This window comes from Trematomus bernacchii, unplaced genomic scaffold (assembly GCF_902827165.1).
Source record: "Trematomus bernacchii unplaced genomic scaffold, fTreBer1.1, whole genome shotgun sequence".
Taxonomy (NCBI): domain Eukaryota; kingdom Metazoa; phylum Chordata; class Actinopteri; order Perciformes; family Nototheniidae; genus Trematomus; species Trematomus bernacchii.
Window position 1 is genome coordinate 1,360,760 of NW_022987910.1, and position 27,626 is coordinate 1,388,385.

General features: G+C 39.7%; 1 protein-coding gene across 3 annotated transcripts in view; it reads left to right on the forward strand.

Annotated features, from left to right (window-relative positions):
* gria4a (glutamate receptor, ionotropic, AMPA 4a) overlaps positions 1-27,626 on the forward strand; it is a 97,009-nt gene that overhangs the window by 33,321 nt on the left and 36,062 nt on the right. For 2 of the 3 annotated variants that reach the window (XM_034115316.1, XM_034115315.1), the window contains exons 3-11: positions 4,326-4,565; positions 8,584-8,636; positions 8,873-9,004; positions 11,492-11,545; positions 12,319-12,477; positions 16,483-16,650; positions 17,452-17,556; positions 18,314-18,424; positions 26,432-26,638. In XM_034115316.1, the coding sequence (XP_033971207.1) occupies positions 4,326-4,565; positions 8,584-8,636; positions 8,873-9,004; positions 11,492-11,545; positions 12,319-12,477; positions 16,483-16,650; positions 17,452-17,556; positions 18,314-18,424; positions 26,432-26,638 (1,229 nt within the window). Of the gene's footprint in view, positions 1-4,325; positions 4,566-8,583; positions 8,637-8,872; positions 9,005-11,491; positions 11,546-12,318; positions 12,478-16,482; positions 16,651-17,451; positions 17,557-18,313; positions 18,425-20,589; positions 20,626-26,431; positions 26,639-27,626 lie in introns of those variants that run through there. The other variant, XM_034115314.1, reaches the window with a different exon arrangement.

The following is a 27,626-nucleotide window of genomic DNA, read 5'->3' on the forward strand; positions in this document are numbered from 1 at the left end:
TGATTTTGAGATTCAGCCCAGCACTACCTGTTAAAAGGTGAAAATAAGACATTTACTGTATAATTCATGCAAAAAACATCATTTTTCCCAAGGCTGCATGGGATTAGCATTAAGTGGGCATGTATGTACTATAAAGGGATGACTTGCGGGAACATTCATTTTAATTTAAATATCTCGAGGTGAGAGGTCAAGGGACCCCTGTGAGTATGGCCAGGCATTTCCTCGCCATAATGTAGTCTAACTTCACCTTAAATGGTTCTGAAGTCAGAATCCAGGCAGTGATTGTCTCTCAGCATAAAGTAACATGTCAAACAAATGAATAGTAGAATATAAACAGTTGCTGTTTTCTGTTTGGGTAAATAAGTTCAACGATTCACTGAAATATATTTTTTGGACCTGGAATAAACAGAACCTAAGTAAAAGAAAAAGGTACACTACAAAATAACCTGAACGCGTCATCATTCATCTCACTTTTAGAGCCTACATCCCTAGAGGTTACAACTGTAAATGTCTGAAATATGAAATGTCAGTGTAAGCCACTTGGTGCTCACTAATTATGTAGCTCATAAAAGCTTATTATTGACATGTACCTTCCTTCCTCTTGGTGTAGTATGCTGCACTGTACTGTAGGTAGCCCTGGGCATTGCCAGGAAAAGTACGGCAGATGGCTTTTGAACTATTTTGTATATTTCTTTCACTCAGGTGCTTCTTTCATCTTGGCCTTTACCTGCATGTAATGAACGCTCAGTGTGTTCTCGTGGTGTTTCTGTGATGGTCTGGAGAATGTGTGTCTGCAGCAAGAGAGTTATTGTTCAGACTAATGGGAGAGAAGCCCCTGCAGCACCAGGACTACAAATCAGAAAGTTCAGTGATGGAGGAGGGGGGGGGGGGGGGGGGGGCTATGGTTGTGTGTGTACAAAGTGCATATAGGTGACTATGTGTGTAGTGTGTGTTTTACTTTTGATGTTGTGTAGTGCAGTGACAGTAAAAGCAGGAGCAGGTTTATATGTGAGCATCTGTTCTTGCTGTCATGTGAAATACAAACAAGCAGCCGGACTGAAGACAGGAACACGATGCTGAGGGAGGTGAAGGGGGAGGTGGGAAGTAGAGAGAGAGGAAGGGGAGACACATGGGAAACAATTCCAGAGAAGCAAAGAGAGCTAGATGTTTGTCTGTGTAATATTATACTGCTTGAGCAACATATTTTCTTCCCTCTTATGCAAATTGGACAAATTGAATCTGAAAGAAGAAATATAGTGATGTGCCGGGTGTGCAGATGATTGAGAGGTCTCTCTAAACGCACAGAGACACAAATGAAATGAATCAGAGAGACAGGGATCGCTGCAGTGGAGGATACAAGGATGCTTAGGCTTGATATACTGTATAGAATAATGCTGATAAAGGAGGGTCGTTTTAAAGAGATTTATGGAGAAGACTGCACACAGAAAGAGCACGGTTTGACAGACAGAGGGAATAATTAAGAACCCGAAAAAGACACGAAAGTGTACACAGAAAAAACAAACATATGGAGATTCTGAGAGAAGTGAGGGGAGGCAAGGAGAGGTAGAGGAAGTCCCAGGAGACCTATTGTGTCCGATGCTTTTACTGTGGTGATGATGCACCCTGTCGCTATTCCCCTCCTCTCATTAAAGCTTTATGAAGCGAGCTTTGCACACACTTTATTACAATGACGCCACTGTCTGGCACATTCCTGCCTTGCGGCTGGTGGTGGTGGTGGTGGTGGTGGGTGGGGGGTAGCAGGGAAACAAGCCCATGGAGACATCAGAAAGGGAAACATGGGATAAAGAACAGATATGGAGAGTCAGAGAGGCAAAGCCAGAATCAGAAGGTGGAAAATAAGGGTATTTGAGGAGGTGAATGATAGGCGAGGAAAACAGGGAAAGTAGATGAATAGAGAGTGAGACGTACATAGAGCTGTTTGTCATGTGCTCTGGGCCTCTGTGTGTATGGTTGCAGATGTTTTGGTGTTTAAAAATAGAATGGTTTGGGATTAACACTACCAATATTTCCTTATAGTTTTCATGGGGACCCAGGAGGTGGGTGGAAAATAAAATGTGCAGACAGTGTTGTCACAAACTGCATCTAGGCCATTTGTTTCAGTCAAGTTCAAAAAGAAATTCATCATTCGACATGGGAGAAGCAATACACTCCATGTCACTTCAATACTTGCTCTTGTTTTGCTGCCTTCCTTCAGTTTTTGCTCTGTGTCCTCAAACAGCTGGTCCCAGAAACACAATTTAATTTAGAAACAAGGGAATACCATTTGCCTTGACGATGCTGTCAAATAAATTCAGATGTATGATTCATAGACAGGATAAAGACAGCATTTCTCCGCCATCACGAATAAATGGAAGGTATAATCAATCAAACTAAATATGAGGAAACATCTTAACTGTCTCTGCTTTCTTTTTGCTTCAATCCTTGTCATTTCGCTGTTATTTAGATTTGAGATGAGTTTTTCCTGCCTTCTGAGCACCTCATTATAATGTCGAACTCAATGATTTAGTGAGAACATCTTTGTGCATTCCAGGTACTGAACTGTAAAATATAGCACCTGTCATAGTTCATCACACACAGTCTCATCTCCATCGCCATCTCTCAAGTCATGTTGCTATGATCTAAGCTATCAAATTAAACCTGATAGTGCAATAAAAATCATCCTGGAAAGCACTAAGTTTGTTGACTTTGAGGACGCAATGACTCAGCTCCTACTGAATGACGCATGCTACGTACGTATGCTAGTTGTCTGAATTGAAGACATTTAGCTCCTGTCATAATCTCAGGCTAAACCTCTGCCTTATCGCCTCCTGGGTGCAGGGGCCTTGGCTTTGTTTAATTGCCACAAGCCGAAAGCGTCAAAGCTGCATCTCCCTCAGTATATACCCCCACCGAGGCTTATAGCTGATAATGGAATTACGCTGAGTCCCAGGAGGAGGGAGAGAGGGAGGAACAGAAAAGAGGAGGCAGTCGCAAAGGGAGAGAGGGGGAAGCGATGATGTTTGAAGCTGAAAGAAAGAGGATGGATGCAGTGTCCGCCTTGGAAACAGAAGAGAGGGGGGGAAAAGGTATGGGATGTAGTGATGCTGAAGGAGATCAAGAAAGGGAGAAAAGGTTACAGTGATGGCCGGCTGTTGCCAAAAGCAAAGTCTGCAGTCCCCCTGGCTTTCTGTTTACTCCAGTGTGACGTGTTACGGGGTGGAGAGTGAATTATGACGCAGGATAGAGCTCAAGCTCAAAACATGCTTGCCTGAAAGAATCTAGCCTGAAAGGATGAATGGGGCTGAAATAGAAAGGAGAGAGCGGATGATATAAGAGGATGAAAGAAAAACAACCATTAAAGAGTGTAAAAAGAAAAATGAGTAGTCACTTCATTTGCTGAGTCCTAAGAAAGCGAAACACGTGTTTGTGTGCACATTTTGATTGACTCTCTCTCTCTGTCTCAAACACCTAAGTGGTTTCTTTTTTTGTGTTAAAACATAGTTGTGATCAGGCCGCACTGATGAACGACAAACCGTAGCAGAGGAAAGATTTTTGAATAAGCGCGATAGCGGGGGGGCGTCGGTGCTTTTCACTCAGCTCTGTCATGGTTGAAAGCTGCGGGGTGTTTGAAGACTGAGTCCCAGCGTTGTAGTAGAAAATGACTTCACATTTGAAGCAGCTTGGTCAAGGGTTTTTTTTATCTGCCGGTGTGTGTATATGTGTGTGTGTGGGCATGGATGAATTTTAAGGATGTTAGGCTCCAAGCAGGTGGGATTATTTGACTGTAATTTCCTTAACAACTGTATAAGCAGCCGTGCCAGTTTTGCTAGTGGGAACGATTTGGTGACAAAAAGTGTTAAATTGCTTGCCAGGGGCTAGTAGGGTTGTCTAATGTTCACCCATGTATGTGTGGATGGTTTTGCTTGTACTAAAACAGAGAGATTTTCATTTGAAGCCACAAATCTGTCGCTTTTTGTTTTGGATCAAATAAAGATTTTTCAGGCTCTTAAAAAACTGATTGATGACTATTTCAAGATGTATCTGAGTTTGATGAGACTTTGTTTTGGTAAACTATTTACATACCGTACCACTCAAAGAGCCTAATTATCTGAGAGTCACTAAAACGGTTTAAATGTTGAACCATATTCCACATTGTGAATTTGAATTAAGCAACATGTGTCTTTTCCCTTCCTTCCTCTTGTTTGCACATTCTTCTTACACTGTGCATTTGTGTTTTCTAATGTCTCTCCTCTTTTTTTTACTTCCTTCATTTGAAATCCCTCCCCAACAACCCGCCCTCATTTTCTCTTCCTTCCTCACATCAGTCTGTTCTCAGTATTCAAGAGGGGTCTTCGCCATCTTTGGCCTTTACGATAAGCGCTCGGTGAACACGCTGACGTCGTTCTGTGGGGCCCTGCACATCAGCCTGGTGACGCCCAGCTTCCCCACCGAGGGAGAGGCTCAGTTCACCCTGCAGCTCCGGCCCTCCATCAGAGGGGCTTTGCTGTCACTTCTGGATCATTATGACTGGAGCCGATTTGTCTTCCTCTACGACACAGACAGAGGTAAAAGCACAATGAAGAATACATTAACAAGTTACATTCAAGAGTTTGTGTTCCAAATAAAATAACAAATGTCAAAATATTGGATATCTTTAAATATATTTTTTGCGAAAGTTCTTTGGATTTTGTATAGGATTTAGAATGGGTTTCCATATAAACAGGAATAATCCTCCAGGGAAATCATCAATTCGTCCAGTAATATTGTTGGAGCCTTAACGGATTGTTCCTTTTATTATCCAATATAATATAAAGCACTACTGTATAAAGCGTTATTTCTACAGCACAAGGGACAACAAATAATTATACGTTTATCAAATAAAAGTTAGAAAATAAGTCAAACAGAAACTATACAAGAGCAATTCATCTCCGAACTACAAGGCAAGCAGTTTATATATACCCACAACCAGTGTTGTTCATAAGCTAATAATGGAATAATTACTATCTCAAGTGAGGGTGTGAAGAGTACAAAAGAGCAAATACATTAGTTATTTTCTCTCTCTGGGTTCAGGGATTGAAGGAAGAAATTGCTCGAATTTAGTGAGTCAAAGTACATGTTGATTTATAAAACTCCACCAGTTTTAACATCAAAGTGCAGAAGCAGTTTCTTTTAAACCCTGTATGATTCAAAAGAAAAGGGTCAGAGGCATCTTGGGGGATTATAGGGTAGTACGCAAAAGGGGCTGCTACTCAGTATTATAGTCTGCATTTACTGTATACCAGAGCTGTCCAAATGAATGTGACTGTAGTGAAGATGTGTCCTTATGGTACCCCCAGAGATTAGTCAAGTCTGATAACAAGACCTAACTGAGTAGATATACTGTCTTCTATTGCTGGGCTTAAATTAAACAGTTAAAGGAGTTTAAAGCAGATTTCCAAATTAGCCTAGTTCCAAATAACTTTCTTTGCATGAATAATTATCCATAAATGTGGGTTCAGTTTGAAATGACGCAACAAAATTATAATATCATTATATCAAGTCGTAAGAATCTCTTTAAAGGTCTGTTTGCCTGGGATTATTTGGCCTGAATTTAACTCCCAAATGAAGCCTTGTTTTCTCGTTGAAAAAGTACAAAGGTTGTTCTTTTGGATATTTTCTCTCCTTATGTAAGGATCCAGCCGCAGAAACAGGAGTGTAATTTGGCAGCTTTGAGCCAGAAAGTCGGGTTTGGCCTCAACTTCTGCAGCATTCACCTGGCTTTAATTTAACCATCCTATCATACACTGCACGTAAGTTAGGGGCCAGGCACAGCTGACGCCCTCGGCCCCTAACCACTGTCATGGGAATGCTTGGCACGTTATCTCTCTCCCTCTCTCTCTCACACACACACACACACAAACTCACACACACACACACACACACACACACACACACACACACACACACACACACACACACACACACACACACAGACACACAGACACACACACACACACGCTCAAACTAAGTCCCCGCCACAGGGAGAGAAACACAGGTCAAACATGACACAGAATCCCCAGACCATGGTATAGTGGCGTGTTAGGAAATCAGTGAGCTGCACAGTGTGTGTGAGTGTGTGTGTGTGTGTGTGTGTGTGCCTGTGTGTGCCTGTGTGTGCCTGTGTGTCTGTCTGTGCTCTGTGCTTCTGCCAGCCTTTTTTCTTCCTCTGCACCCCCCGGGTACTAACCCAGACAACTAGGAGCATAGGAAGAAAAAGGAGAGACAAGGGGAAGCAGGAGGGTTAAGTTAGGTGATTCAAGCCTGTGAGAGAGCCTAAAAGAGAGAAAGAAGGAAAGACAGGTGCGAGAAATTTCAGGAAGAGATAAACAAGGTGACGGGAGAAGAGGACAAAGTTGAAGTAGATGAGAGGCGCCTGAGGGAGGCAGGGGGGAGATTACATTAGGGACAGGAAGGAGTCGTAAGAGGACAGACAGGACCACAAGCCTTTGGGGATATACAGTAGCATATTACAGGAAAGGGGGTAAAGATGGAGAGAAAGGAGGGAGAAATGGAACGGAGGATGGATGCCTAGAGTTTAGACTTTGCTCACCCTTAACTTGGCCAAAGCAGGGCCCTTCATTATAGGCTCCCATCAGGCCCTGCTGCCGGTAATGTGCTGGAAAATGGGCAGTAACACTGATATCAGTTTTATGCTCACTGCTCTGCTCCACAGACAGCCTGCAGACACACACTCACAAACACAAATTGTCCAGAAACCTGCACATGAGCATACAAATGCAATGTTTATACAACATGCAGTAGATGTATGTAATAAACATCTGAATGTGCATTAATGGATAAATAAGGCAACTGTGGCACAGGGGGTAAAATAAGTGTATATATCAGAGAGTCACTGATTTTAATCCAGTTCTGCAGTCAACATATCGTAGTGTCCTTGGGCAAGATTCTTAACCCCATAAGTGATCCAGATAAAAGTGTCAGCTGAGTGAAATGAATTATAATGCAAATTCAACAGTTCAAACGAACATGTACACATAAACGACTCTAAGCTAGTGTATCACTGAACACAAATACAATAATTTAGGACTCAGACAAACCTTTTCACAAAATCTCTCTGTGGCAGGAATGGTGAAAGAACAAGCTGCACACATGAATATAGACTCCACACAGAAATACACTCACATTCCCACACATACACACCTTGATTACCGAGGCTTCAGCTGTGCTTTCTGTTTCAAGTCAAGCAGTAAATTGCTATCTCCACATAAGCAGAAAAATAAAACGGATAACAGTTGGAACTGTTGCGCTGCAGTGTGTGTGTTTCATTTTGTCTTGTTGTGAGTGTCTGTGTATGTCAGTGTCATAAAGACATATGCTGTGTGTATAAATGTGACTTTGAGTCAAGTGTGAAATTATTCCGTTTTATTCCCCACACAATCCATTCTAGCTCAAAGCAGATTCAACAAAATACTTGGAGATTTGATAGAGATTACAACTATCCTCATGGTAACATTCAGTAGCTGTGTGCCAATAATGTGATCCTGGCTTGTCTCCCATTTATGTTATTTCTTCCACTTCCCCGTATCATTTACATTAATTCATCATTGCTTGCGTGGCCACCAGCTGCATATTAAATGTGAAACGTACCCTATATCACGTAGAGAGTCACATTCACCTGATTTAATCCTCCGTTACTGTGTGGAAGAAAAACATGTCCTTACTGTGTTTGGTTCCAGGATATCAAAATGATGAGTTGATTGAAGTGGAAGCGTGTTATCAGATCAAGTGCATTTTAATCAAAGTTCACTTTAGAACAAGAGGCAATGAGAAGTTTAATGTCAATGAAATGTCACTATCAACAGTCTCCATTGTGTCGGCACATAACTCTTTGTTCTGATAAGCTTTCTGAGCTGTTTGATAACGTGACATACAAGAAGGAGTGTTGCTTGAGTGCTAAGTGCTTTGCCCCCCCTTTTGAAGAGAAAACATTACCGTGTTGCTTTGTCAAATAAAATGGACTGATAAATCTGCTGGATATAATTTCACATCAAAGATTTGGGAAATACTGGTGTGAAGGGGCCCTATTATGCTCATTTTCAGGTTTCATATTTGTATTTTGTGCCTCTTCTGTGACATGGGAACATGCTTTAATGTTCATAAAGTGCTTTATTATTCTCATACTGCCTGTGCTGCAGCATCTTTTTTCACCCTCTGTCTGAAACCAGAGCCCAGTCTGCTCTGATAGCTAGCCGGCTCTGTTGTGATTGGTCAACCACTTCGACATGTTCCACCCCTTAGCCTATCATGTACAATGTGTTTGAGCGCTAGCCAAAAGAACGATGAGTGTTACATAGTGATGTCACTACAGTACGTCCTTGAAGTGAAAAAAAGGACTACAATTGAGGCGTGTCAGGCAGAGGGGAGTGTGTGGGAGACCAGACCATGTACATGCACTACAGGAAAGGGAAAACCAAAGAAAAGCATAACTTGCAAAAAATGCAATATATTACAACCCCACATGCCAAGAAGACTGTATTAATTCTCTCTTTCTCCATTTTTCTCCCTTTACTCTCTGTTGTCTAGGTTATGCAATACTGCAGGCAATTATGGAGAGAGCGGGGCAGAACGGATGGCAGGTCAGGACACACACACACAGACACACAGATTCCTGGAAACAGGCAGGAGCGTGCAAGGACACTCATCATCTCATGTTAAGCCACCACACTTAATCACATCAATGTTTTTGTACTTCATTCCTCAAACACAATTCTTAAAGAAATGTTGGCGTGTGTTCATGACATTTATCCGATACTGTTGTGTTTGTTATATGCTTACACACACTTCCTGTATGTATGTATATATGTTAACCCAGGTGAGTGCTATCTGTGTGGAGAGCTTCAATGAGGCTGCATACCGCCGACTCTTAGAGGACCTGGACCGACGTCAGGAGAGAAAATATGTTCTTGACCTGGAGCCTGAGAGACTACAGAGCATCCTAGAACAGGTAATATCATAATACTTCAAACCAAAGTTACTTTGCACCGGACAGAAAATATGAAGCTGCTACACAAACTATAATAAGATTGGTGATGAGAGAAGTAATCTGGCAGGTAAAAGCACCTTACATCAAAATGCAACCATTTATGAGAAGAAATAGTATTCTTGGGCTTGTGTGCCGCGTAAATGGTAGGATGGAGAACAAATATATATACTGATTAACTCGAAAATGTACTTATAAGTTGAGTTTAAATTAAACTTGTTAATGTTGTGGTTATTGACGGCTTTTGCTGTACATTACATAGTGCCTTACTAAACACTGTAGTACCCAGCTAGAGCACACAAAAGAAAGAAAGAAAAACCCTGCTAGCTTACTGCAGGCACAGGATGATATTTGAAAATGATCTGGAACCTGAAAGACCCTGAAGCATTTTAGATCATGAGATACTGCTTTATATTGAGACCACACTATGGTTAAAGATGCACTCTTACTATCGCTCAGATTCTAACAGACAGGGGCAGAGATTACATAATTGAACTGGACTTAACAGCTCTTAACACGGAATAATGAGCCGCAAACACACCACAATAAGCCACAGACAACAGAGAACGCTGTTTTGGGAAGTAATTAAAAGCAGAACCTTTTTAAGAAATTCAAGTTATCTTGCGCTGCCAGTTATAGCGCCCCATATTGTTTTTGTTCACTGCATTACTGGTGTCTGTCTGCCTGCTGACTACTTCTCTCAGCCAGTTGCCACAGCACTCCTTATGCTTTCTGACATCTGGAGAGAAAACAAGATTTTAGTTTATCCCTGGAGTTCATAACAGGGAGTGAAAAATGTGTCTTCTCCAACAGCTATGATTGCAGAACACACCATACTGTCCACTCAGATACAGTGAGTGAGTGAGTGAGTGAGTGAGTCACCTGTCATCACATGTGATCCTCTGTCTGCACATATGACAAACTCAGTGACACTAACAGCTAAACTCTAGTGCTAACATATAATTGGCTACCCCTCCCACACACACACACAACTCTCATATTGCTAATAATGCAGTACATACCAGTGCACAATATACGCACAAATAATATACACACCAGCTTTCGAATACACTTACTCATACAACACACACACACACACACATACATATACACTTATCACAGTATCCCAGACTGATAGAAAGACAAGACATTTCCTTAATTGGCTGCTGTTGTAAGTGAACAGAGAGACAGAGACACACACACACACACACAAGTACATAATGAGACAGACACTCGTACACAAACACACACTCCCGACAAAGTGCGTTCTGCAGTGCTGGCATTGGCAAGTGCCCATGCTCTGGGACAGAGACTGCTCTGTTTGACTGCTCCTGCCAGCTGCGGTGTGTGTGTGTGTGTGTGTGTGTGTGTGTGTGTGTGTGTGTGTGTGTGTGTGTGTGTGTGTGTGTGTGTGTGTGTGTGTGTGTGTGTGTGTGTGTGTGTGTGTGTGTGTGTGTGTGTGTGTGTGTGTGTGTGTGTGTGTGTGTGTGTGTGTGTGTGTGTGTGTGTGGGGATGTGGGGATGTGTGTGTTTCTGTGTGCGTGTTCATGGGAGCATCTGTATGTGTTAGTACTTAGCTGTTGATATGTGGCGGTGAGAGAAACAGAATGAAAAAGATCTAAGCAATTTATTAATTAAGTTAAGGCACCCCGCTAATTTGGAGAGCCTTTTTCCTCTTTTGTCAAAACTCTAACAATGTTCATATTTTATTCTACATCCCAATGTCCAGATGTAACAGAGATTTCTAAGTTGAGTCAAATTAAACTTTGCTTCCCTACTATGCCATACTGTTAGCCATGCAATTTCAGTAGATGAAGTGGATCATCTTGGACGAGCTGGTTTGTTGTTGGGATAGCTGAAAAGCGTTAAAAAGGTGTTTTTGTACGTATGTTCCCACTTATTATATAAAAGACTATTTTGTGTACAAAAAGGAAAGGCAATCATCAGTTATCCCAAAACAAGTTAAATCATTCTTCCTGCACGACTTGGGGTTTTTACATGAAGTTGGACTTCACAGGTTTTTTTGTGTGTGTTCTTGGTTGAAAACAGTCTACATTGGTAAATAAAAGCAAGGTTATTTCCATTTGTCTTACAATAACAACTTTATAGCAGGCTGGACGGATTAACACAGCCCTAACGGAGCCAACACATTGCAGCAGCTCTCTAAACGTTCCAAGAGGCAGCAGAGTTTGAGCCAGTGTGGTACCACGGTCCTCACTCTGCTTTTAATCAGTTTGACTATAACCAAAGCCACAGATGGGAGGGAGTCTCTTTATTATTTGTAGTTGGACTCCCCCTCCCATGTTCTTAAACTAAATTGAAACTAACTTTACAGTATGTTATCAAGCATGGTAATTCAATGGTGCATCGTTTAATGTGAATCCTAAACACTACATGCATTATCATTTGATAGCAAAGACATTTATAATCTTTATCTGTTTTTCTTTCCAGGCTGTCAGTGTGGGGAAACATGTGAAAGGTTACCATTACATCGTAGCCAACCTGGTAAGAACCTTTGATAACATTCCTTTGCTCTGTTTGTTTTATTTTTCGAGATGTCTAACAAAAAGACAAACAAATAGGATCAATATGAAGTCTTAAAAATTGGAATAAGCAATACAAATACAATCCCTGCTCTTAAGCTATTATTATAAAAAAGTGTTTTACTCATCCCAAAGTAGATTTGTTTGCGGTTATTAGCAGTAAAATAAACCATGTTTCTTGGTTCCATATTGATCTTTTTAAAACTCCCTCCATTGTCCCTTTCACATTATCTCTCCTCAACAAAGTCAGAGCTACATGTAGCAGCTGGAATTCTCTTTCACGACATGAAGTATCGCTTTAACCTTAATCTTTACAATCTGTTCCACCGCAATTCTCTTTGAAACTGTGAAAAAGGGTCCATTGAGCTCAGGTCAAGGATAAGCTTTCAGCAATTAGTATCCATCACCCAAAGATCACCCTCACATGTCTCCACCTCTGTCTTTGGCCTGTTCCCAAATGGATCCCTCTTCAGGAGCACTTAACTACGAAGTGTCACTCATCATGAGCTCACTCTCTCAGCTGGAGAAGTCACTCCATATTCAGTGGGGGTAAAAATAATCAAATAAACGTTTGCAGTTTGAGGAAATATGATTTTTGTCAGCAGAGGTCCACACAATGTCAGAGGATTTTGTAGTACACTTCCACTCTGTGATTGCAACATCCCATGTTTCACCTCTACATCTCTCTCTCTCTCTCTCTCCCTCTCTCACTATCTCTCCATCTCTCCTTCACAGGGATTTAAGGACATATCTCTGGAGAGGTTCATGCATGGCGGTGCCAATGTGACTGGTTTCCAGCTGGTGGACTTCAGCAGGCCTATCGTTATTAAACTGATGCAGCGCTGGAACAAACTGGATCAGCGAGAGTACCCGGGATCTGAAAGCCCACCTAAGGTGATACAATATGCTGTCTCATACTTAAACATAAGGAGAGGAACAAGCTGCCACTACCTTAACAAATATAATTTTTAATTGGTGAAATAGCGGGTTATGTTATGGAAATGTTCTACCTTAGGCCACTTCTCTTTCAGGAAACAAAAATGCAGAACTGTACTCAATTAAGCTATTTTCCATGATATTGGTACCATACAAAACACGAAAATATTTGCAGTGAACGCACACATGACATTAGTGTGGAAATTCTTCTTAATGCCTGAAATTCACTATGGAAACCAAATGTGCAGCCTCTTTACACAGGTAACCCATCACAGGGTGATATGCTGCATTTGAACCATTCAGAGTGTGATATGGTGCATTTGGTACAGCTTCTAAGCCAATCAGAGTGTGACCTCAGGCTGTTGGAGAGGTGAATTGGCTGATCCTACTATGATTGAATACATCAATTGTTGTATGATTAACGTGATGCATGCAGATTCAAACTCTATTTCCTCTCTGAACGCATTAACCCTCTCTCTGTCGCTCATCCACACTCTCACTCAGGCCATACTGTATGCTCTTATACCAGCTAGATAAAGATGAACTTGTGGCTGCAATTGCACCTGGCTATAGGTCCTTTTTCACACGGTTAGACTGCAATCTTAAAAGCTTGTGCATGGCATTTTGCAAGTTGTTTCTTTATAGTATATAAACTCATACTTAATGCAGGGCAGGGGAGTAAACTGAGATGGGCAACATGACTAAATCTCCTTTCTGCACCATATTTCTCTCATCTTATTGTACCACCAGACTATTAGGGGGCGACTTTTTATATAAGCTACATTTCACATACTTTCTTATTATGTTAACGTTTACATTTAATAATGTTTCATTTGTATCTGTTTATTTCATTTAGGAATTATATTTGTTTAATTTTCAGGTTAATTTTCAGTATTTATGAATATAAAGAAAATTATAACCATCAAACATCTGATTTGAAAATGCATCAAAATAAACACATTTTATTGGCTGCTATTCTATTTCATTTAGATCCACTCAAATGACCTGCTGTAGGTCACAGGGACTCACTACGTTGAACATTTTCCCCTTCATTGCTTCAATAGTCTCTCTTACTGCCCTTACTGTGCTTATAACCCTCTCTATTCACCAACCTGAGTGTCCATTTCCTCTCACTGCAAATGTCCCTTTTTCTGTCACATTAGCGCACCTCTATTTCTATCCACACCTCCTTTGACCGGACACTGACCTGCTGCCAATTGCGCTTGATTTGTGCATATATTAAATCAAAATGTGTCCACCTACCCATTAAAAAGACATCATACAGCAGCTATCTGTAGTTTCCTCTATGGCTCACACCCAACTTGCAGTCCCTCTCGGAAAGACACACACAAATACATACACATACACACACACGCATGTTCAACGCTGCAACTATATTGACGGTCATAATCTTTTATTATTGGAATGTCCTCTTTCACACAAGGACAAGTGTTAGTTGGCCAGTCCTCATTCTTAGATGGACCTGATGACTTTGCATTAGTGCATGACGGCTGCATAAATCCACACATGTACACGAGAGCCGTTAATGGGGGTACAATTATTTACACGTGATTGTGAAAGATTTACACAGTGAACATGCTTAGTTATTGTCCACTTCTTGAACTTCCTGAACATATCTGAAGTGCACTCAAATGTTATCTTCCAAATAATATTTGTCCTGCTTTTTGCAAACAAGGAAACTTGGGTTTAATGTTAATGATTTAATGAAATGACACAAACCCAGATATCTCTAGTGACAACAGATGCTTCCAAATGGCTCTAGGCTAATTTGTGCTGTGTAAAAGCTGAGCTCAGTTAGCCTTGGGCCAACTTGTAGCCTCAGGCCAAGTAGAACTCTGGTGTAATAATGTGCGGCGTGAAAAACCCAACAGGGACATGTCCCCGGCACACTAGAGACTGCATTTGGAGCTAGCTCTGTGCTTTTGGCCATCAATCAAAATCTCTTAACCTAGTGATTCTCAGCTGCTGTGCCCCGAAATGAGTTCTGGAGTGCCTGGAGATTTTGTTGAAGTGTAATGAAAATGATCAGTGACCTGGCAAAGAAATATATTAACTTCATAAAAAGTGAGGCAAACTGCTTGTGATCATCACACATATATATATATAAGGTACAGCCTTTTTGCTTTCTATTCAAATATCAAATTAATCATGTCCCCTAATTGCATAATCAGAATATGAATAGGTCTACAACATCTGTGTTAGCATATACAACATGTGTGTTAGCATATTCAACAGCTTATGGGCTCCCTTTATCAATATTTGCCCATGTGTAAAACATTAAATGTTTGCCAGACACCAGCGCAGAGCTAATTGTATTAATTGAATATGCGTGTTCACAACAGCGATAATGAATTAGCTTTGTGGTGTTTTTTCTTACTTTGATTAACACAGCCTTTGCTATATTATGTTCTCTTAGGTACGTAGGTCTATGGTGAGATAATGAAGTACTTCAAAAGCACGTAGTGTACGCAGTCTTTGCACTGGATTTATTTTAGATGATGATAGAGACAGACAAAATCAGTATTGACTTGTTGGATTTTAGCTGAACTTGGAGATTTAAAGCAATCCAAGAAATATCTATAACAAAGAGGTGTTCTTTCTAAAAGCCATTACTGTTTCCCAAAAGTACCAAAGGTGTTTATGTCTCTCCTGCTGCAGAAACAGACACAAAATGCTTGGCTCACGTTTGTTGTTGTTTTCTCCTTGAATCTGATCCCATAGTCGTCATGTGTCAGTCGCACGCCTAAAGGCTTCTTTAGTTTCAGCGGGGAGAGATGAAAGGAGAATGACATGGTTTTGCAGCCTTCCAAAACACACCTCATGGGATTCAAATCAAGGGATGTCAGTAAGAGACCTGCAGAGGCGTGGAGAGCATCGGCAGAGTCTCAGCCGACTTCCCTCTTTCCTCCCATTTTTATCTCACCACTCTTCACTGCTGTGATGTGAAGGCGCCCGCTGTGTGTTTGACTGCCTCTGTCTGTCTGCCAGGCGCCGTGCTTCAGTGTGTGTGGGCTGGATGGGTTTGTTGCTGCTGAGTGTGGTGCTCTTCCTCGCTGCGCTGTCTCTTCCCTGTAATGAATTCGTCAAACAATCTGTCAAGATCACCACTACATTTAAGAGTTTCATTAAAGAACAAATCTTGTAATCTCTTACCCTTTCCCTTTTTCTTACTTAATGTAACATTGAAAAGGTCCCCGTTTTAACTCACGTTTGAAGTGCCACATCTTATTAAATGATTACATGTAATAAAATGAACATTTATACATATTGGAAAGGAAAGTTCCACCTTCAAAGGAAGTACCTTAACAAAGTGGATTGACATAATGGCAATGCAATATAATTTAAACCTGTTTTAATGTAACTTTAATGCCCCAGTTACTGTTTTCGAAAACTATAAGCCTGTCTAGAAGTGGCACCTTTACAGTGATGTTACATTTACAGTGATGTTGATTGATGTTCACCGGTGTTAAGTGTTGATGTCAAATAAAAGTCAGACTGTTAGCGAGATGGATTAAGGCTCAGCATTTTTAAACACCGGTAAGGGTATTCATATGGAGTTAAGATGGTCAAATGTTATACAGCTTGGATTAAGTTATGTCTCATTTACTGAATAAATCATATTGACATATGGTACAGCAACATTAGCATATTCTCATTTGGGTTTTTAAATCACAGGAAACATATATTCATTGCTGTGTTTCTCATCCAGAAAGCGGAGTATGATGCGGAACCTATGATCACTGTAAAGAAAATGTGGATGCTTTTGTAAAAAGCCAATGAGCACCAAACACATCTTTAAAATATATTTGGGTTTCAGTTGTTTGAATTACCTGAGAATTAAACGTTTGACAGGATAACTTTCTGTCATACTGTGTACTGACAAAAAAAAGTTCAAAACCATGTCAAAATTATAAAATGTCTCTTGTTTCCTTCATTCTTCAGTATACCTCATCTCTGACATATGATGGCGTCCTTGTGATGTCCGAGGCCTTCCGCACCCTTCGCCGTCAGAAAATTGATATCAGTCGCCGTGGCAACGCTGGGGACTGCCTGGCTAACCCAGCTGCTCCCTGGAACCAGGGAATAGATATGGAGCGTGCACTCAAACAGGTTAGCACAGGTTTAAGGTTGTATAGTTTAGGATAGACAGGTTGCAAAGTGCTTAGACAGATGTTGCACTCAGACACACACACACACACATACACATTACACATACACACACACAAAAAGCAATCAGAAAAACAGCTGGCATGGAAAAGGGGAAAGTATACCAGAAATCTATTTCGACATTTATGTGTTTTCTTGTTTGGACTTTGATAGAGTACCCACCAAAGTCCAAACACACACACTTGACACACAAACTTGTATGGCTATACTTTCGGGTACATTGATAGGGTCTAAGGTTTTCATAAAATCAAACTATTTCTATTCCTTTTTACGGTTTCAATTTTGTATGCATTTTTTACATTCAGTGATAATCTAAAAACACATATAGTAGTTATCAGTGTCCGCCATTCCTGCCCTGGATTTAGATTGCCTGCCTTAGCAAAGGATCTGCAGGAACCTATTAATGCATGTAATAATACATGTAATAAGGTACTGTAGTGTATAATTAATTTAAATATTATGATATGAACCTTAATGCTGACTCTTCGTCAAGTTACTGAGTTGATCACTCTGATGCTGCTTCACGTTTAAAATAATATGAATTGTAAAACCACTGTTTGTTTGACTGCACTTTACACATATATAACCTTTGTTTAAAGAGTTTTAAACAACACTTTCATTTCTGTTACAATATATAATATAAAAGCATTGCCAAATCACCCCTAGAAAAAATACTCAACATTACTAGTGTATTCTTTTTTTATATTCCTCCAGTCCTTACTTTCCTTGTTGTTGTAAATGCAGGTGCGCATTCAGGGCCTGACTGGGAACATTCAGTTTGATCACTACGGTCGGAGGGTGAACTACACCATGGATGTGTTTGAACTGAAGAGCAACGGACCACGCAAGGTAGGCACTTCTCACGACTTAAAAACAATTCAAAAACACTTTGATTGTGTGGTTTGAACAACTTCAAACCCCTACCACAGCCAACCTATTCTATTCAATCAATATTTATTGTTAAAAGAAAATAATTAACTTCATAGTTATCTCCTTGATTCTTAATTAATAACTGTCCTAATGCCTTTATATGCCTATATGTTTATATAGCTTCTATTGGACCAACACAGCTTGACTTTTAATAGCTTTTCTCAAGTACTCATTGGGGAGCAGGTACAACTCAACCTGGGGCTACATAAAGCTCTGCAGTGACACAAATAGCAAAAGTTTGAGCATAATCCTTCTTCGGAATAGCAAAAAGTAGGAGGATAAGGCTCAGGTTGGAAGTACTCATAATTTCTCTTTACTGGAAGAAAAGTATACATATAGCGCCGATAATAAAGAAATAACACCATGTTCCAGCTTCTCAAGTGTTCCTTTGATGGCGATATGTGTTTATTGAAGGTTCTTCGCTCACATTCAATATCTCTCAGTATCTTCTACAGTTCTAATGGGAAATATGTCAGAGTGAGATCATTCTGTTGAATATTTTATTTTATTTTTTAACTTTTTATCCCTTCTTCATCATTTCTCATTTTCCTTTTTATGTATCTGTTTGAGGACCAACTTGATTTCACTGTACACATTTTAAATGTCATATTAAAATGATTTTCACTACAAAGACTGATATATTTGATATTTCTTTTTATCACTCTGTTTCCCTCAGATTGGCTACTGGAATGACATAGACAAACTTGTGTTGGTCCAGAATGAAAACGTTCTGTCCAATGACAGCACGTCGATGGAGAACCGAACAGTAGTCGTGACAACTATCATGGTAATGTACCCTCAGACTGCTTTAATTTCTTCATTCATTTGGGTGAAGCTGTCCTTCAACATCAGTCCGTTCACATCCACCACTTCATTTCACCCACACCTTGCTTCAAAGCTCACAGTTGCCTCATATAGATTATTGAAGTTCATGGAGATGCAAATGGGAATACAAATCTGGTGCCCAAAAGGTGATTAATATTAATTCTGTTAATAATTAATGTTACATTGGTGCTTGATTAAAAATAATCTGACATCTTCCAAAATTAGGTGCATGCAATGAGAAAGAGAGGGAAGAGGGTATGCCAAGATTTCAATTCTAATTAGTTTGACATCAAATCAAATCAAATCAAATCAGGTTTTATTTATATAGCACATTTAAAAGCGATTTTTGGTCGAGCCAAAGTGCTGTACATGTAATAAAAACACATTACTACAATCACAATAAAACGACAATAAATTACAACAGATATATATAAAAAACAAAATAAAAATAAAAAACATAAGGAAAAGTCAGGAGTCGTGCTCCGCTCTAACTAGAAAGCCAGAAATGACATGAAATATAGACGGATTGAAAAGTAACAATGGGTGAAGCCTTAACAAAGAAGGTGTTACAGGTGCTGTCGTATGGGGTTTCCCAATTTTGGGTTTGGGAACCAATGGGTTAGAAAACGCATCTTAGGGCTCACAAGATGATTTAGAAGCTATAAGAAAAAGGAGATATTCCACTTAAGCACATATCTTTCAAATGTTCCACTGCTTGCATTTTGTTCAATCAATTAAGGCAAAGAAAAACATTCATTATTGGTTGTAATCAGTAAACATTCAAGTTTTCAGTAGGCATTGCTTTGTTTTAATTGGTCACATATAGAAAAGGTGAGAATGTCACTGTACAAGACATGCAAATATAATTTAAGGTTGAACCACAGGCTGGAGGCTGGAGTTTTGCTCACAGAAAGTCATGGCAAAACGTTAAACTTTAAGATGTGATGCGTCTGACTTTTATTAATGTCAAAGAAAAATGAGGTTGGAGTAGGATGAGCTGTGTGAGTTGAAGAGAGCTCTCAGAGCACAGCCATGAAGGAGTGGCACTCGTCCAGCTGGAAGATTGCACTAATGTCTCATTAGTAGGCAAATCTAAAACTGGCCTCACATCACCATTTAGAAGTGACCTTAGTCCAGTGTCCTGTAATGGCTTCCACATAGACACCAGTCTGCAGTTCAGTGTAATTACTTCTATTTCTTCTACAAACATGGATAAAGGAGGGCTAATCGGTGGATTTGTGCACATCCTCTGCTTACATTTGATTTCACTTCACCCATCTGCAGTCTTTTTATGGTGGCCATCCCCTTCCTGTAAATGCAATCAGACTAATTCAATTGGGCATGCAAAATGATGCAAGTGAAAGCAACTCAAAAGACTAATTTGAGCCCAGATATAAAACAAGCCACAGATGCTTCAACTACATCAATTCAGCATTTTGTTTCTAGCTACGTTGCTTTATCCAGCAAACTTCTAAGTATGACCAAAATATCTGTATTTGTACTGCAGTGCTTATACCTATAACATGTTCAAAGACACTATAATATGTTGAAAGTCTTCAGTGCCTCTGGTGGCCGAAGGTGGTAGTCACCAGTCTGTTCTGCACAGAGGAAAAGGTTACACAGGAAAGAGTTCAGAAATATGAATTCAGTTGGACTAAATGTCCCCAGTGAAAGTCCCGCCTGCAGGCCTGCACACTCCAACTAGCAATGTGTTAAACATCAGTGCAGTGTGCAGAGTGGTGCCTACAGCCTGGCCTAAGACAAGAAAATACAAACACATGATCACAGTCAAAAAAATGAAAGGGCAAGTTATTTTTCTACGTCAAAGTCCTATTTTGAATATGTTAATATAGCATTACTGTAGGAACATATCGCACTCATTTGTTGTTCCTGTGGCTTGTGTCTCTTATTACATTCATTTTATGTGGTTGAAATATATATGCAAATTAGACTTTGGTATTACTGCATACGTATTTTTGGTGTTTGTTCCTCCCCTATATCTTCCCACCCATGTCTGTCTTCCCGCGTTCTTACCTCCATGCCTCCCCCACCTGCATATTTTTATGTGGATGGTGACCTCAGCAGGCCTTGGCTAACGTTAGCTCAGCCACCTCCTCCTCTTTGCAGCCTCTGATGATGAGGAAGCCTCTGCTGCGACACTGATGCCGGGTCTGCAGACAGAGCGACAGGCTCCAAAACCCTCGAAGAGGACAGACTGATAGACTGAGTGTCTCTAAAGCTCTGTACAAAGACTCAGTGTGCACTTTTTTTCTTTGTTGTAATGGCTTCTGTTTATTTTTGGTTTACAAATGTGATTTTTAAGTTATTTCTTTGTTAGGAAAGGGTCTGCAATGCATTAGCACAAAATAAAGGGCAAAGAGTGATTGAACGGATGAGAAGGAGATTCACAGCCACCCTGTGTTGAACCTATGGGATGCTCCTATCTTTTTGTCACGACAAAAGTCACAGCTGGACTGGAGCTCTGCAAGGAATTCTGTGGATTCTGTCAAGATTTGACATTTGGCCACATAGAAAAATCTCCAGACCATCAGGCCCTTTTTATTCAGACTATTTTCCCTCCCCATAATAATGACTAACTCCCCTGCTACACTACAGCAAACCTGCAAGACAAATTACCATCCACAGATCTATATTTTTTCTAAATATGAATAGTTCGATTTTTGGTAAGGAGAGAACTATGTGGAAATTATTTGGCGTCATTCCTGCATTTTTCATACCACACTTTTTGATACTACCCGCCCTCAATCATCATCTTTCTGCTTCGCCACTCTGTAAATCGACTTAGTCATGCTCACTCGATCACCTTTTCTCGGCTGTATTTTAGTTCCAGCGAGTGCCCTAAAAAGAAAGGTTTTAATCGCTATGGGTGTTTGTCTGACGCACAAAAGATGAACACACTTCACATTGTAATGACACCATTATGTGTGTCTTGTCTTATTAACTTTTACATAAGCATTGAAGCAAAGTGCATTGAAGAGGACTGATTGTTAAGCCTGTCAGCATGTGCCTCTACTAGTGAATACTAACTGCACTAGTTAACAATGACAATCTATTGTTGCATTTGCTTTGCCAATAGTTCATTAGAGCCTACAAAATGCTTGTGAAGTGATTTTGTATGTTTAATTGTCTTAAATATGATATTAGCATAAAAAACGATATTTTTACTTAAAGCAAATGTAATTTTCATTTACATAATGATTTCAATAGCTGGATTATCAAACAAAGAGCTTAAAAGAATCTGCACACAGTCCAATAACTGTTAAACTTTCCCAAAAAGTATGTCTATAAATGAGAGCAAGGGTGTAACTTTGGTTTGAGAAGTGGGGGGGACACAAAACAGGGGGTCCTCCGCAATGAAACATTTTTCTCAATTTAATTCAATTTCCTGCCTTTCTACGAATATATTAGGGACTATGGTGTTAAAAAATCCAAGAAAAATGTGTAGTATATATAATGAGGAGAAGATTTTTGTCTTTAAATTGAAGTTAAAAGCATCAATCTGGTGCACTTTGAGAGCAAAATTAAAATATTTATGGATACAGCTCTCAACACTCATATGAAACAGAACTGTATATATTTCAATATTCCAAAAACTATTAGAATATGCTCACAACCAATAACACATAATTGATATACTGTACTCCTCTCTCCTATCTTAAACGTACCTAGTCTGCATTCTTTCTTTTTATGTATGCATATTTTACTAATCACTCCCCTTTTAAACTGTGTCTTTTAATTTTTTACTGACATTGGAATGATTTCTTAACTTATTTTGAACAACTATTTTAAATAGATGGAAATATTTCTTTACATAGATGACCAAACCGTTTGAGACCCACTGAGATAACTTAGACTAAAGTTTACAATCTAATCACTCAGCGAGTCCTTTACATCGGCTAAACTGACGTTATCTCAGCCTCTCAGTCTTAATAAACACATTTGAAAAGTGGGGGGGACACAAATGGGATTTTGAAAAGTGGTGGGGACATGTCCCCCCTGTCCCCAGTGGAAACTACGCCCATGAATGAGAGGTCAATATACCTTCTTCCACACAGCTCTTCATCAGGATGCAGGACACTCATTCATAGAGCTGTAGATAGAAAATCAAGAGAGTTACATTATTTATGAGATCCTATTAAGTAGGTCAAATGACAAAGATAGAAGAAAGTATGCAAGCGTCTAAAGATGTTGAAAAAGATGTAACACGATCAACCCAAACTTAAAGTTTGTTTGATGCACAAAGAGTGTGGTGGTTGAATCATTGGCTGGACAGACAGCAAGGCTTATTTGCTGTTTAGTTACCTAGAAGAATGACTTACTCTGCAGCTGACAGTCATTGTGGCTGGAGGACTTAATTGGAAAAGCCTTTTAACTGCAGCCTACAGACTGTCAATTGTGACTAAGAGACTGGGTACCGAATGACTTTCGTCTGCTAAATTGTTTACTGTTAGAATGACTGACCGACTGACTGCTGAACTGCCTTGCTCTCTTTATTGCTAAATAGCTGCAAGATAATCATAATGACTTACTGGCCAAATATGAGACTAGATAGATGATTATGTACTATAATTGCGGTAATGAATAAATGAGTGCACTGATTGACCAATTTTGCTGACTGAAACAGGCTGCGACGGCCTGGCTTGCTTCTCTGGCCATCTGAATGGATGGCTCGCAGGCTTATTAAATGTCTCAGTGGTTGGCTACCCCGTAACGTGAGAGTCTGGCTTTATAAATGCTGAACTGATTGAGCATCTGGTTGGCAGCCTGAATTAATTTCTTGACAGATAGGTGACTGTCCATGTGGGTGCCTGTCTTCTCACTGGCTGGCTAACTGGCTTACATACCATGTCCTGTCTGCCTTTTTGGCTCCAGTGCGAAGTGTTTCATGTCTTATCAGCCCAAACCATTTGCTTCTACAAAGCCGTTCTCCCTCTTTCGCCCACCCGTTTTTCCTCCTTATGTCTGTCCTTTCAGCCTTTTCCCTCTTTACTTCTCGACTTCTCTTTTTCTTTATCTCAACTTCACACTTTCCCTTTGTTCTGTTCCTATCTGTCTTCTATTCTACCTGTAGCTATTTCTATTTGTATTCTGATCTGCTCCTTCATCCTCCTAGTTTTTTGCAGCCAGTATGCATCACATCCTTCTCTCTATTTAATTTCCATCTACCTTTCCCTCCCTTTTTCTCGCTTTCAACCACTTAATCGTTAGCCCTGTTTCCGTCCCCTCTCCTTACCCGCCATGAATTGCCATATCCTGACTCGTGATGCTTCGTGCAACACCAAAACCAAATGCGTAAAAAAAGTTATATTATTATTCAGTACACGCACTTACACTCACACACATCATTGGCATTACCTTCACACCAAGACAAAGGCGTCTGGGGCAAACTGATAACAAACCTTAAGGAGGCTTTAAAGTGAAACAGTGCCAGTGTTGGCAGAGCTCCCACTGATGTGTGTCTTTGTGTGTGTCTCTGTTTGTACATGAAGCTAAATTAACTCAACAGAGTAGCTTGCTCTAGTTTCAAATACTTTACTTCTAACATTGTTATTGGGGTTATTTTATGAAGAAGGCAACTGAGATGGACTTTGTTGTCACGAATTAGGTAAACGATTCGCCTTGAGATAATAGCCTTTTCTCATCTTTCAAGGGAGGGTCATTACAAAGGCGCAATCCTGATATGGGACACAATGTACAAACGATTGCCCTCCAGTAAATATAAATGAACCTAAATGATTGGTTCAACAATCTGGAAAATATTCTAGGTTGCTTCTTTGCTGAAAGTTAAATGCTGAAGGGGATACATTGATTGTATACATTACACGTTGTAGAACGTTTCAGTTTTATTATTGTCTTTGAGTCCAAAAGTTGCTCAAAACATTACAGGCATGTGAGAATCATTCACAAAATACTCTTCTTCATTAAGTGCACCGTCTCATTTTTGTTAATACAATGTATAGGGTCTCTAGCCACTTAATATCACAACAGGTTGAAAACAATTATAGCGTTTGATGCAAATCTTACAAATCAAAGCAAACACGCAAAGCAAGATGATTGTAAGACCTTTTTATTTTAGAGCTTCACAGTAATTAGACCACAACCTTGAAACAAGCTGGTGTTGTCCTTTAAAGCTCACATATTTGTTACTTTGTTCCTTTTCCTGCGGCAGTTCTGAACAGTAGTCATTGCTACAGGATGTTAAACTATAAGAATGAATTGACTAGGAACTGCTGTTTGCTGTTCATTAACATTATGATTCATGTTGAGTCAATGGAATGAGCCCTGGGACCTGCTAATGTCCCTGATAATGACATTTTTAGAAGAAATGTTTTTGTATGTTTTGACATTCAACCCAATGGGGAAATGTTTGTATTTGATGATGATGTTGGTGACAGAAGTGTTATTTGTCTCATGTGTGTGGTTGGTTTTGGAAGCAATGTATTTTGTTTTAACAAATTGTATACTGATGACTGAATAATGGTGCATTAGAAATGTGGTAATGCATTGCTCCAGGCGGTATTTGTTTGTTTTAAAATGTGAGTTTGTATCCCAACCTTTCCTATGTAAATTACCGACTATTATTATTTCATTTGTGATTTTTTTAATGCGCAAAAAAACATATGCATATCCCAGTTGTTGTTTTTTGACGAGTGCTAGAGTTATGGCTTTAAATCCAGCTTCTTTTTGCAGGTTGTGTTTATACAGTTTAATTTCCATTGTGAGATTCTTGTATTGCCCTGCCTGCTTTCTTGTGCTATAGACTTACTTTCAATGTAATTCAACTTCCCGTATTGAAGATCGTTAACTCCAAATCTGTGGCAGAGGAGTTGTAATCCTAAAATCCCCATTGTTTAAACTGTAATTGTTTTCAATGTGAATCAATTTCCTGAATGAAGAATTCAATCCAAAATATGTTATCTTTTATTATGTTTTATGAACTTCATAAACCTTTTCATAGCATGGGAGTGTTGGATACAGTAAAAGCCTGTTTGATTAATTAGATGAGATTAGTCTTTGATTAAAAAGGCTTTGATAGCATTTTAATAGGCTTAGTTTCAGTTGGATTACAGGGTGAGCAGCCTCAGGCATAATACCATAACTCACTGCTCCTGATAGATGCGCTGTCACTCAAAAGTGTGTGTGTGTTTATTTTTCCTATGAATATCCTACGCAGGTGTGGTAATGTGTGTGCATGCTGTGACCATGTTTCTGTGTCATCCCTAATACACCCACAATCTCACTAGACAACATTAAACCTCCTCTCTGCTTTCATCTTTTTGTTTACTGCATGCATAGACATTTCTCTATCTCTTACGACACATTACCAAAGCTGCAGTTTCCCTTTTTTTCTCCTCTCTTCCTGTTTTATTTTTCCCCAATCTCTTGTACATTACTTACCTCTAAACATAAGTGTTGCACTGAGTCGGGTGCAGGTCCCAGTGGAGGCATGTAAAGTCAGATGGAGGAATTAAACAAGGCACTAGAAGTCAGAAACACAAGATATATAAAACATCTTTCTTAGACATGGTCTTGTAAAAAAATAAGGAAAACAGCTACATATTATCTATCAGGTATGCATCTATTTCTATACATGTTTGGGTGGCTGCTGTGTTTTTCTGACAAGATATCTGGGAGACTTCCTTAATAGTAAAAGGTGTGATTTCAGAATATTAATGTTATAGTCAAATGTCTGTTCTTCTGTTAAATCTGTCGACATTGCATTGGTGTATATTACAGAGCCATGGCCCTTTCTGTTCAGTTCGAAAAAGTAATATAAGTGTATTTTCAAACCGTATGTACCTTGATTTTTCTTCGTGCAGTATGTGTTTTCCCTTGGTACAATGTTCACAACTAAACTACTTGTACATGTTTATTCTTGCTTTAATAATCGTTGCTGTCATGTTCCTCCAAACACTTTTGTCTTTCTCCCCTTATGCTGGCTTTGTAGGAGGGTCCCTATGTGATGCTGAAGAAGAACCATGAACTCTTTGAAGGGAACGACCAGTTTGAGGGATACTGTGTGGACTTGGCCTCAGAGATCGCAAAACACATCGGAATCAAATACAAGATCTCCATTGTACCGGATGGGAAGTATGGAGCCAGAGATCCAGAGACCAAGATATGGAACGGCATGGTGGGAGAGCTTGTTTATGGGGTAAGTTTGGATGGGAAATATTTGGATTTTACTGTTTACTACTAATTGTTTATTACTTAGTTGTTAGAGGTGTTTGTGTTGCAATGTCATTAGCTTAGGTTAATGTCTTTAGTGAATCAGACCTTGGGACGGGTCAGATAGAGATTGTAAGTGATGCCAATTCATGGCCCCAGATGAAAATAGAATTTTTCTCGAAGATTTAAACAAGATAACCCACTGAGGCAACTGTTCAAACATTTCAAAATGTACTTTCTACAAAGTATAGGACATTATAACATGTTCAACTTCCAATATACTATAATGCAATCCAGTACACAAGATTGCAAATTATTGCCTCAGAAGAAATGTGTTCTCAACACTTCTCTGGCTCAGAGTTAACCGAACTTCTGTAATTTCGTAATGAAATACTGCAGGGCTTAAACATTGCTTTATTTGTTCGTCTGATGTTGTGACCCCACCACGGGCCATCGAGCAGCGGCAGAAAAATGCTCAAAATAACTCTGTCGCAGTAGAGGAACTTGTTGTGCAGAGATGCTTTGTCTCAGAGGGTTCACGTATTTTTCCAGAAAAGTTGTCTAATAATGCCGTTGCCCATGCGCTGTTTGAGATTTCACACCACCGTCAAACGTTATCAACATGCAGGAGACAATGTCACTCTTCACTATGCGGTAGAGTGGAACTGGAGACGTTAATAGCAGAACACATCAGAATTAATTAGCCTCTAGAAGTCGTCTAGTGGAAGGCGACACAGCATGAAACCACTGCTTTGACCTATTAGGTTTATTTGTTCCAAACACTTGCAGCCATACATGTACATGATGACTCTTCTGTCACATAGAGGAACTACTGAACAATGGCAACACTTCTCTGCCTCCTTTACATATCATATTTGTAATATTATTCTCTCTGTATCTGTAACCTTCATCTACTTTTCTATTATCTTGAGTTCCTTTTTTGCCTGATTTCTGTCTCTTATCTATTACATTTA